This window comes from Cervus canadensis, chromosome 5, assembly GCF_019320065.1.
Source record: "Cervus canadensis isolate Bull #8, Minnesota chromosome 5, ASM1932006v1, whole genome shotgun sequence".
NCBI classification, from domain to species: domain Eukaryota; kingdom Metazoa; phylum Chordata; class Mammalia; order Artiodactyla; family Cervidae; genus Cervus; species Cervus canadensis.
Window position 1 is genome coordinate 44,837,823 of NC_057390.1, and position 12,075 is coordinate 44,849,897.

Sequence of the window (12,075 nt, forward strand, 5' to 3'; positions counted from 1 at the left end):
ATTTGTTGCAATGCTTCTTTTTTTTTAAGCTTTTTTTTTTTTTTATGTGGATCATTTTTATTTTATTGAATTTGTTACAATATTGCTTCAGTTTTATGTTTTGGTTTTTTGGCCTGGAGGCTCCCTGACCAGGGATCCAACCTGCACCCCCTGTATTGGAAAGCAAAGTCCTAACCACTAGGCAGCCAGGGAAGTCCCTGTTGTAATGCTTCTTGTCGGCAGCTGCCACCTGTCTTCCCAGGTGGTGCTAGTGGTAAAGAACCCGCCTGCCAAAGCAGGAGATGCAAGAGACATGGGTTTGATCCCTAGGTCCGGAAGATTCCCTAGAGAAGGGCTCCAGTATTCTTGCCTGGTGAATTTCATGGACAGAGAGGAGCCTGTTGGGCTACACAGTTCATAGGGTCACAAAGAGTCGGACATGACTGAAGCCACCTTGCACCACACAGGCCACCAGGCCGGCAATTCTCTCCGGATCTCTCCGTCCTGGACGTGTCCATTTGCAGCTCCCGTTTTGGTCCTTTTCCATTTTCAGGCCCTCCAGGGCTAGGAGGACCTGGTGGGCCCTGCTCTTGGTGCTGAAGTGGTCAGGCAGAGTTTCTCTGACACTCTCTAGAGATGTTGGTCATGGAGCCACCTTGGCACAACCTGGGAAGTACAAATGCTGTGCTATGGAAGCAGCTCGTTATGCTTGGCCAGCCTGACAGCATCCACCTTTCAGCTTCCTGGACTTTGTGAGGAAGGCTGCCAGGACTCTGATGAACTCTGGCTGGTTCACATCTTTTACGGTAACTCCAGGCATGTCCGGGCCTCTGCATTGCCACCCAGAGGAATGTGCTCATGGGCTCAGTTGTTTCCTGACTCTTTGTGACCCCATGGACCTTTGCGACCTCATTGACTTTTGGGACCCCATGGACTGTAGCCCGCCAGGCTCCTCTGTCCAGGGGATTCTCCTGGCAAGAATACTGGAGTGGCTTGCCATTTCCTCCTTCAGAAAATCTTCCCCACCCAGGGATTGAACCTGAGTCTCCTGCATTGGCAGGGGGGATTCTTCACTGAACCACCAGGTAAGTCCACCAGCAAGCAGAAAGTGGGGGGTAATTCTTTACTGTCCTTGGATTGTAGGCTACGTAGCAGCATCTCAGGCCCCAACCCAATAGATAACAGTAGCGTCCCCTGCTCTCCAGCGGTGATGACCAAAGATGACACGGCCAAATGTCCAGGGAGCCCCCAAGCCCACTTACAAAACCACTTGCTATATAGGTAAACATTTATAGCCACATGTGCTTTTATGAACACTGATTTAATTTTAATCACTGTTTTACAGATAAGGAAACTGAGGCACAGAGAGGCCAACTGAGGTCCCGAGATTCCAGGAGTCTGATTTCACAGCTTAGTTTCTTGCCTGAAACACAGCCATGCTGCTCAGCTCAATTCTTGAGGTTTGACTGGTTCAATATACCAGCACTTCAAGTTCATGTTTCCAGGCAAGAACCATGGATCAGAGAAGAAGACCCGAGGCCTGTGGTTTCTGGCTGGCTTGGCTCCCTGAGATAACAGTGCTGGGCAGCCAGTGTGGAAAGTAGTGGTCAGTGGATGCCTGACCTCTGAACAGGGTTGACTGCCACTTGCAAAGAAAGGCTTGGGGGGGCGGGGCTGAACCACAGAGGGAGAACGTGGGGAGCTGGGGTGAGACTGGGTGCATGAGGAGGGTGGTGATGACTGGACTTCTGATTCTTTCTCATTCCCCTCCCTTCTGTTTCTGGGCACCCAAGAGCCTCCTCACTTTTCCTTCCCACTCTGGCTTCACCCCAAAGCCAGCTGCGAGGGTGAGGGCCTCACCCAGAGTGGCAGGGGAGGGCAGGGAGCATGTTCATGCACTGCCTCGTGACTTCCTCAGCCTCTGGCTGGGTCGCAGTCTGAATTTCCCATGTGCTTGTCAGTTTGGGGCCCTAGACACTGAGCTCTGTGAAAGCAGGGCCTGTGTACTTCCCCTATCTTTGGGAGCCTGGTGCAGTGGGCATCAAGATTGCATGTGTGGAGGAATTCCCTGGCAGTCCAGTGGTTAGGACACTGAGCTTTCACCGCAGGGGGCATGGGTTTGATCCCTGAATAGGGAGCTAAGACCCTGCATGCCGGCATGCAGTCAGAAAGACAAAATAAACAACCTGTTGTGCTCAGCTGCTTTAGGTCTGTCCGACTCTTTGTGACTCTATGGACTGTAGCCTGCCAGGCTCCTCTGTCCTTGGAATTCTCCAGGCAGGAATACTGGAGTAGGTTGCCATTTCCTCCTCCAGGGGATCTTCCCGAGTCAGGGATCAACCCGGAGTCTACTGCATTGGCAGGCAGATTCTTTACTGCTTAGCCACTGGGGAAGCTTGCCACTTCTTTCTTAAAAAAAAAAAAAAAAGATAACCATGGAAAGATGCAGAATGGAAAGATAGCACATCCAAAAAAAAGATTGGGTGAGTGCAGGATGAGGGAAGGAGGGGGAAAGAAGAGCAACTGCTTAAGTGCTGAGCAGCTCCAGGGACACCCAAGCCCAGCCCAGGTGAGCTGAGGTGCTCAGCCCTGTTCTTGGTACCAGGTTCTGGCCTTTCCCTGGGGCTATGAACAAACCAGACTGTCTGAACTCAACAGAGCTCTTGATTACTTCTCCAGGGAAAAGTGAGGAGCTGCTTAAAGAACTCAAGGCACGATTCTCTTTCAGTAATTCAAGCTTAGCTTTTTAAAAGGGAACTTCTCAGAGCTGCTTCTAGAAACACTTGCTGCTCATGTCCCCTCCTCCTGCCCCTGCAGGAGCCCTGCTGCTAGGAACTTGTAAGTTGAGCGAGCAGGTGCCCTGATGTGCTGGGCTGAGAGGCAGCTACGAACCTCTTGCTTTCTGGCCAGAAGCATCACCACCTCTTTGTTTGCTGAGGCTCCAGGTAGAGCCAATCAAGGCGTCCTTTGAACCACACTGTGTTCTTGACACCATGAGAGCTTCATCTCATACACATACACACACACACACACCTGCTTCTTGAGGGCAGGTATCAGACCTTACACACACATACACACACACCTGCTTCTTGAGGGCAAGTATCAGCCCTTACACACACACACACACACACACCTGCTTCTTGAGGGCAGGTATCAGACCTTACACACACACACACACACACACCTGCTTCTTGAGGGCAGGTATCAGACCTTACACACACACACACACACACACCTGCTTCTTGAGAGCAGATATTAGACCTTAAGATCTCTGTGGGGAAATCAGGTGTCTGACTCATGTGGAGAAGTCAACTCACCAATTAGAGGGGATGCAGGCTGTGACTTGGCACAACCCAGGGCTTATTCTAATAAGTTGGTGATTCTCAACCCTGCTCACATTAGACTCATGCTTGTTGCTCAGTGGTAGAGAATCTGCCTGCCAAAGCAAGAGACTCGGGTTCCATCCCTGAGTCAGGAAGGTCCCCTGGAGAAGGAAATGGCAACCAACTCCAGTATTCCTGCCTGGGAAATCCCATGGACAGAGGAGCTTGGTGGGCTATAGTCCACAGGCTCACAAAGAGTCAGACACGACCAAGCACACACACATGTGGGGTATGCAGGATCTTAGTTCCCCAACCAGGGATTGAACCCGCGGCCCCTGCAGTGGAAGAGTAGCATCCTAAGCACTGGATCATCAGGGAAATCCCAGGGGAGTCCTGTTTCTGCCAGATTTCCCCTGGTGCCAGTGCAAGACACACGGGCTGAGTCTGGTCATCATGTGTCTGGAGGGAGCAGTGTGGTCACTCCTCTCAGACAAGGCCTCCCCTCCCAGACCAGCCATCGCTCCTTCCCACCAGCTTCTGCTCCCCTGGCCTCAGGGTTAGAAGCTGGTTATGGAAGGGGGACACCGAAGGGACTGGCTGGGGTCAGAGGGGGAGGCTGCCAAGGCTGAGTTCTCCTTCCACACCCTCTGCCAAAAAAACAGGAAGAGGAACCTGAGCTGTGACTGCGCTGAGTAATTCCAGTCCTGGGCTCTCAAATCACAACGCAGAAACCATAAACCAAAGAGCCAAGAAGAACAAAACCAAAAGCCTGAAGTCTTTTCCATGTTTCTCCTCCCGATGCTGATTCCAGCAATGTTTATTACTCAGCCTGAGTTGGAATAACATTAGACAAAAATAGAAACAGCCTCTGGTTCTACAAAGCCTGGGTCCAAGCCCTCTGACTTTTCTGTTCATGCCAGGGCCCCATGCTGCTGGTACCAGAGGTCAAGGGAGCCTGTATGACCCCGGATGGGGCAGATCCTACAGAGAGACACAGGCCTCAGTGCTGGATTGAGAGCAGAGCTAGGGAAAGAGAGCCAGGCCACTCCCTCCAACAGTGCAGCCCGGCTGGGGAGTCAGGGTTTCATGTTGGGGTGAGCTGCTGGGGCTCCGGAGAGGCCTGCCCCAGGCTCAGGGCCGATCTGACCGGCTGGGGTGTGAAGCCACACACCCCAGGCATAGAAAGTGGGTGGGGAGAGGTCTCTATCATCTTGTGCTTGATCCAGAGAGCCTCAGGAGTGACTCTTACAGAACTCTGTCCCAGGGGGCTGGTGCAGCCAGCAGAAGCAGGACAAGGGGCAGCAGTGCTCTGCCCGTTGTGAGCCCCCAGGAAGCCTGCCTGCAGTCACTGGCTGCTCACAGCACTGAGACCTCACCTCGCTTCCCTGGGGTGTCCGGGGGTTCCACCTCCGAGGTGTTCTGCAGCACAGAGGGAGGTCCGGCCACTTTGGGCCATGGGTAGAGGGTCTGGGGGGTATCTGGTAAGGGCTTCATTCACATCTTGAGATGGGAAGGGGTGAGGATAAGCAACTTGTCCACTTCCCAGGTAATCTCAGTTCAGCTCAAAGGCCAGCTGCTCTTTGGACCCCTAAAGTCACTGCCAGGCCTTGTGCCGTCACTGTGAACTGCCCAGGACCCTGGTCTCCCGGTTCTCTCCTGTGACGGGCGGGCCGGTGCACAGGGGGCGCTATCTCAGTGGCTGCTTGAGCTCGAAGAGGCCGGTTCCACCCTTGACGACCTTCCCGACCACGAGGCAGGCTGATGGGGACCTCAGTTCGTCATGGGATCCTGGGAGACACAAGAGCGCTTGTGAGGTGTAGCTGGGGGTGATGGGAGGAGAAGAGACGGGTGTGGGGGGCACTCAGCAAGAGGCTTGGCAGTTAGGGCACCTCCAGGGTCACGAGGGTGGTTCTGAAGCTTGGGGCCTGGTGGGAACGAGGCCGCGTTGCTTCTGCATTTTGAAGAGAGGAAGACCCTCCCCTCTCCTCCAAAAGGCAGAGGCGGCCTTCCAGTCTGGTGCCCACCCCCCAGCGCTTCCTGTAGTGACAGCCCAGGCTCTCCCCGAAGTGTGAGGCTGTGGAAGGGTGCCTGAGGGATGAGCCTTGTCTGCCCAGAAGAGATTCACGCGGGGTTGGGGAAGGCCAAGGACGTGCCCACAACTGACCCATGAGCGTGGCCTGCTTGAGAAACTGGAAGCTGGTCTCAAACGTCATCTGCTGCAGTGGCGAGGAGTTTGACCGGATCCCAAAGCGGTTCAGGGGCTTGTAAACGCCCTCGAAGCACATGTAATCAGCCACCAGGGAGAGGTGGCGGGGGTCAACGGCGATGCCTGTCACAGGGGTGGCAACAACAGGATGGGGGTTCAGCAGTGAAGAGGGGGTGGGGGGGAGCAGCGTCACCTAACCCAAGGGCTCCCGGCAACCCAGCTCCATTACCTACTCACTCAGCTCTCTGACCCGACCTCGGTGGGCAGCCCTGTGTCCCCGGGCCTCACGACTGCATCTGGCAGCGTGGGCAGCAGCCCTGCAGGACACGAGCCGCCTCAATACTGTGTGCCTCTGGGAACTGAAATCCTGAAGGCGAGGTGAGGAAGAGACTCTCCCTCTGAGGCCAAGATCAGAAACATGCTGGGGGTGGGGAGGCCTTGGGGACAGGACTGCCAAGACTGATACACAAGGGACGATTCTTTATGGGGGCCCTGAGGGTCTCCTGTGGGCTCCACCCTCATTGCACCCATATTTCAGCTCCTTGAAGATCTAGACTGGCACCCCGGGGCCTCCTGCCTGCCACTCGCATCCCCTCTCACCATATACAGCGAACACGTCCTTGATCTCTTTCTCGATCACGCGCAGTGCGGCCTCAATGCCATACGTGCTGGCCATGGCATGGATGTCGTTGGAATAGAGACGGCGCAGATCTAGGACCTGGGGGAGGCAGGAGGGGTCGGTGTGGAGGGCCCTGCCTTCTGCTCCCTCCTGTGGACATGTCCTACCCCTGGGCCTTGCTGCCTCCTCGGCTGGCGTGCTCGGGTGTAGCTGATGACAAAGTGGGCGTGAGGCAGTCCAGGACTAGCCTAAGGAGTGATGTGAGCAGAGCAGCCAACAGCATGCTGGCTGGGCCCAGGGTCTCTCTCACCATCAGCCAGGGCTGAGAGATGATTCGCTGCCCACTTTCAGAGTGAGGAAGAAAGGTGTTTGTATAACAGAGAGACCTGTTTCCGAGGGTGGAGGGTCTGCTGGTAGGTGAGGCAAGTTCCCTGGCAGAGATTCAATTTCCTTCCCTGGGCACGGGGGCCTGCCAGGCCTCACCAGGGGCCTGAAGCTCCAATTCAGCCATCCCGGGGCAGGGCTCACAGTGGCTGTGTGCCAGGGCATGTCACCCCCACAGGAGACAGCAGAGACCCTGGCGGGTCACCTGGACTTGTTAAGACAAATCCCACGGGCTTGACTCGAGTGCACCCTGTCAGTGGCTGACGCTGGGGAGGCCTGAGCCCTTCCCACTCTGTCCTCTGGGGAAGTAGCTAGTGAAAGGCTCCGGGCAGAGGTGGGGCGTGTGCGGGGCAATGCTGTGGGAGGATGTGTGTGAGGCTGGAGGGCCCTGCCAGCTTAGTGCAGACGAGAGAAGAGTGGGCTGGTCCCAGCAACTTGGAATGCAGTGGGGAAAACTTGTGCCTGGGGGTTGAGAGCATCTCAGAAGGTTCTGGGAGATGAGGTGAACCGGGAGGAAGCAAGAGAGAGCTCAGAGGAAAGGGTGGGTGTGCTTGGGAAGCAGGGGGAACAGGATACATAGGACTCTGTTGGGTGTGGAGGCCTGGGGCCCCCTTCACCAGATAAATCAAGCAGCTCCCCAGCCAGCACTCAGTATAACTATTTCTTACAAGTCTATGTTCGGAGGTTTTCATTTCAAAGAAAAGAAACTGCATGCAAATTAATGTGGGAAACTCTGGGCTCAGTAAAGTTAAGCAGGTTTTGTTCTGCAAATCTTAACTAGGCTCATGGGCACTGGAGATCCCCAAGAGGTGGCCCAGGCTGCAGACTTGGTCTGGGGACCCTGGGTTAGAAGCGTGAATAGCCCAGGAAGGGCCAGGACAGAGCGGCTGGAGCCTCAGCTGGCATGAGGACCCATCCGCAGGACAGCAGGCGACCCTGAGGAGACACGCACCTCGGCATACTTGAACAGCTCTGGGAGGTTGATTCCTTCTGTGTTTAAGACAAGCTCCTTCTCGTTCTTACTGTTGGTGGTCTCATTCAGGAGGCACCTTGTGATACCCTTGGTTGCATAGATGACAGCTCCCTGGGCCAAGGACGCTACCAGAGAGCTCATGTCAAAGTTGACCTTCATGAGAGGGAGCTTCAGTGTCACCTGCAAGAGGAAGGAAAGCTGAGCCAGGAGACAGGGCTGACCCAGCCCCACACCACTCAGGGTCCCTAAGAGACCCCTCCAGAGCCCCACTGGGGCAAGCTGGGCGGTGGACTTGGCTTCCCACGTCAACATGGGCTGACTTAATGACCACATGGCAGCCACGTCTGGTCCCACAGACTGAGGTGAAAATGGCAGAGCACCATTTTCACAGATGTCGTCGGTGAAAATCACCTCCACTCAACATGACCTCCATTTAACATCACCCTTGATATCCTTTCAATGACCACAAAGCATAACACACATCCCTCTGTACATGTAATCCTGGTCAATGACTCGCATCTGTGCTACCATTTACGAATCACTGAACTGGATCAAAGGAAAGGACTAAAGCCAGTCTATGTGTAGACGTCTAGGCATCCAGACCAGCGAGCCTTCCAGGGACACTGCAATCCTGGAAGTGATGACCAGGCAGAAAGGTGGTGTGAGGAATGCAGCGTCTGCCGGCCTCTGTGATGTGCGTCAACACACGGGTTGTACTGAAGTTCCCTTCCCACGTGAAAGTACCTACAGGGCCTGATGGCTCGGACCCCCACATGCTCTTACTGGAAAGTCAGAGTGAGTGGGCCCAGGAGGGGGCTGTGACCTGGGGTTGACTGACCCCCTCATGGGCACTGACCTGGCACCACAGGCCGCCCTGTGTGTCGTACTGGTAGTCCTCTATGAATGGGTGGCACTCGCGCACGGCCTGTACCCGGCGCTCCACCGCCTCGGCCCCCTGGGGCTCCCGGCTTCGGGCGCGCTTCTGTGGCTGCGTCAGGGGGGCGCCGGGGAGCGAGTTCTCCTTGGGGACCCAGCCGCCTTCCTCCTGCTCCTGCTGAACGCCTTCTTTGAGGCCGGCCCCTTCCTCCTGACCGTCCTCGTCCTCCTTCTCCTCTTCCTCCTCCTTCTCCTCCTCCTCCTCGCTGTCATAGTCGACCTGGCGGGGACGGAGGGCAGGCCACATCACTGGGGCCCGACCAGTGACCTGAACTTGACCTTGCGGAACAAGTCCCCCGACCCCAAGAAGAGCTCTCACCTGCTGGCCAACCTCAGCCCCACCGGCTCTATTGGCCCGGCCTCTGCCCTCTGTTTGTCCCCTCGGGACGCCAGCACCTCAGTCCCAGGGCCCTCTCCTCGGAGCTGTACGCCCCCACCCCAGCTCTCTCACCTGGGAGCCCCACTGGCCCCTCCACACCACCCTCTGTCCTGGCAGCAATCGTGGTGGTAAAGGACTGAAAGGGGGAAGGGGAAGGACGCATTTTCACGGGAAAGACAGAAGGTGGCCTGACTTTCCCTCCCGAAGGCCTCGGGGCCCCCCCAGTTTGATTCAGGTACAGGGATGGCCGGTCCTGAAGGGCAGCCCTGGGCCAGCTGCTGCCTATGCGCCACCCCATGAACACTGCCTTCTCCATCGAGTGGTTGTGCTAGGCAGGCTGGTTTTGCTTCAAGGTTCCCTATGGTTCCAGCCTGATGCAGAGGCATGACCTTAAGCACCGGGGGGGAGCCCTCAGGTGTGACAGAGGTGTCACCTCGGCCAAAGGTCCCTCACCTCCTCCTCTTGTTTCTCCTTGCGTTTGGCATCCGAGGCGTCAGCATCTCCCTCCTCAGCTTCAGCGTCCACAATGCGCCCCTCCTCTTCCTCGTCGCCCTCCTGCCCTCCCTGGGGTTCCGGGACAAGGAAGAGAAACATGAGCTCCAACACCACGTGCCTGGTGATTCCATCTATCCATGCACCAAACTGGTCACCCATCCACCTGCCTGTCTCATTACTCAACCATCCAGCCACCCACCTGCCTCTCACCCATCCATTCATCACACAGTACCTACCACCTTCCCAATTCCATCTACATCCCTTCCACCCACCTACCCACTCCTGGATTCCATATTTCCTTCTCTTCAGCCTAAATCTTTACACATACCACTCATAAAACCTTGTATTAAGAAGGAAAAAAAAGTGCAAAGGCTTTCCAAGTCATAACGAAGATGGTGCTAATATTGTTCCAAGTATTTATGTTATGGGTGGAGAGGAAAAGAAAGAATTACCTTGGCATTTTAGAAACTAAATATTTATTTCTTTCTCCTGACCCTGGCACCTAGTTCTTTATGATCTCCTTCTGGGTGATTTAAGAATTAAGACTGGGCAGCCTTCCGAAGACATTCCAATTGGTAGACTCCAGGGCAGAAGACCTGGCATTCTGTCTAGGCTGGACCCTCATTTTAGGGATGAGGAGACAGGCCCAGAGAGAGGAGGTGTCATAGCTGAAACCATGGAGCTGGAAAAGGATGGGACCAGTCTTCATCGCACCCGTCCAAGTAGAGCACAGCCAACTGTTGGCTCAGACAAGACCCAGGGAGCTGGCCCCACACTGCCTCTGCATCTCTGGGCAGATGTATGTATATCTTAGTCGTTCAGTTGTGCCTGACTCTTTGCAGCCCCATGGACTGTAGACTGCCAGGTTCCTCTGCCCATGGAATTTTCCAGGCAAGAATACTGGAGTGGGTTGCCATTCCCTTCTCCAGGGGATCTTCCTGACCCAGATAAGGTATAATCATTCCTGGATTATTTTGCCTCCAATGGCTTCCCCCTGGCTCCTTCCTTTTCCATCACTGGAGCCTAACTTTCCTGCTTCAGAATGCCTCCCTGGTCCCTGCCCGGTACTCTGTGAGTCTCAGTTCATCTGGCCGTGGAAAGTCAAAGGCAGAGCCAATGAAAACAGAAAACTTCCAACAGTCTAGTAGGTATCATTACTTTGAGTCTGTCCTCAGGATAAAGAAAAATTACCTACAGAGGAGAGGGGGCCCTGAGAGCAGACAGATGGATGAGCTGGGGCCTGCACCCTGGGCGAGGCAGGCCATGCTGCCAGCGGCAGCTCCCCTCCGTGGCCTTCCACACCCAAGAAGGAAACCCTGCTTCTCGGCACTCAGAGCAGCAGATAAATCCTCAGGTAAGGGACTGCCCTGGTGGTCTAGTGGTTAAGACTCCATGCTCCCAATGCAGGGTGCACAGGTTCAATCCCTGGTCAGGGAACTAAGACCCCACATGCTATGTGGCCACACACACACAAGCCAAGGTAAGCAGAAAGAGGGGCCAACCCTAGGAAGGGGTGCAAGGAGCACTGAAAACAGTCAGAGCCACCCCAGGAGACCAGACTCAGTGAGTTGCCACCCTAAGGGGGTCCCAGCCTTGGACCTCCCTGTGATGGTCCCCAAGGGGCCCCCGGGGGACTCGCTCACCCGACTCCTCTCCGACTCGCCAGCATTGTCTAGATCCCGCTGGGTGGCTCTCCGCGTGTTCACACTTCTGAAAGCCGATGCTTTACTGTTCTTCTTCCTGATGGCTTCCATCAGAATTTTAAAGAATCTAAAATGAGAAGAAAGCCCCGCAGCCCCGTTCAGTACCAGCATCTCCACTCTTCCTTCACTGCGGGGATAAGATGCTCTAAGGGCTTCGCCCACTTGAGGTGATATTGGGGACTGATTCAGGAGACAGAGACCTTGCCTCTCCAGTCAGCTCATTTTTTCCCCTCTTGCTATTTCTGGGTCGGGGCATACGGTGCATCAGAATGGCAGGGCTGAAAGTGTGCTCCCCCATTCGCAGGGGGCATGGCCTGGATCACCGCCAATGATCTCCTGGGCCATTCCCAGGAGAGGCATGGCCTCAATCACCACCGATGATCTCCTGAACTTTACTTCTCTTGTCTGGAAAGTGTGGGTGTCAGGCAATCTTGCTTTAGGGATCAGAAACACCCCCACGTCCACCAAAACCTGTCATGGGGCCTGGTAGGCTGGCTGCTCAATAAGTGACAGTTGTTGGTGCTGCGTGGGTCCATCTAACTAGTATAGCAGGGCCTTCAGTAGGAGGGACATCAAGGCTGGGACCAGGGCTGCCCCCAGCCCACCTACTGCTTCTCCAGGAAGTGCTTGGGGCTGACAACTTCTGTCTCCTTGGTGTGGGAGCCCTGACGATTTGATGAGAGAACTAAGATGTGGAAGAGCTTATCAGAATCTCCAAGGCAGTGGTAACGTACTTTGTGGTAGTAAATCATGTCGACAGATTGTGGTGGTGGTTGTTTAGTTGCTCAGTCCTGTCCAACTCTTTTGAGACCCCATGGACTGTAGCCCTCCAGACTCCTCTGTCCATAGCCAGGCAAGAATACTGGAGTGGGTTGCCATTTCCTTCTCCAGGGGATCTTCCCGACCCACGGGTTCGATTGGTAGCTAAAGTCTTTACCACTGAGCCACCAGGGAAGCCCATCAACTGTTCAGAACCAAGGGAATTTAAAAGGACTAACGTGAGGCAGAAAGAGCCCAGCAGGCCTCTCGTGGCCCCTTCCTCCTGGGTTATCTATTCGTCACCCGCCCTGTCTCCTGT

General features: G+C 55.1%; 1 protein-coding gene and 1 long non-coding RNA gene across 2 annotated transcripts in view; both read right to left on the reverse strand.

Annotated features, from left to right (window-relative positions):
* Nucleotides 1–1,282: 1,282 nt before the first annotated feature.
* On the reverse strand, nucleotides 1,283–3,510 carry LOC122441753. Its single transcript, XR_006269436.1, has 2 exons — nucleotides 3,195–3,510; nucleotides 1,283–3,163 (listed from the first exon to the last, which is right to left on the reverse strand). It is a non-coding gene; the product is annotated as an uncharacterized LOC122441753 (long non-coding RNA).
* Nucleotides 3,511–4,076: 566 nt separating this feature from the next.
* POLR1A (RNA polymerase I subunit A) overlaps nucleotides 4,077–12,075 on the reverse strand; it is an 84,220-nt gene continuing 76,221 nt past the window's right edge. Inside the window, exons 27-33 of the mRNA XM_043470349.1 lie at nucleotides 10,938–11,064; nucleotides 9,253–9,363; nucleotides 8,341–8,640; nucleotides 7,464–7,664; nucleotides 6,109–6,226; nucleotides 5,467–5,631; nucleotides 4,077–5,090 (exon numbers count right to left, since the gene is read on the reverse strand). Of these exons, the coding sequence (XP_043326284.1) occupies nucleotides 4,990–5,090; nucleotides 5,467–5,631; nucleotides 6,109–6,226; nucleotides 7,464–7,664; nucleotides 8,341–8,640; nucleotides 9,253–9,363; nucleotides 10,938–11,064 (1,123 nt within the window). The 3' untranslated portion in view covers nucleotides 4,077–4,989. The remainder of the gene's footprint in view (nucleotides 5,091–5,466; nucleotides 5,632–6,108; nucleotides 6,227–7,463; nucleotides 7,665–8,340; nucleotides 8,641–9,252; nucleotides 9,364–10,937; nucleotides 11,065–12,075) is intronic.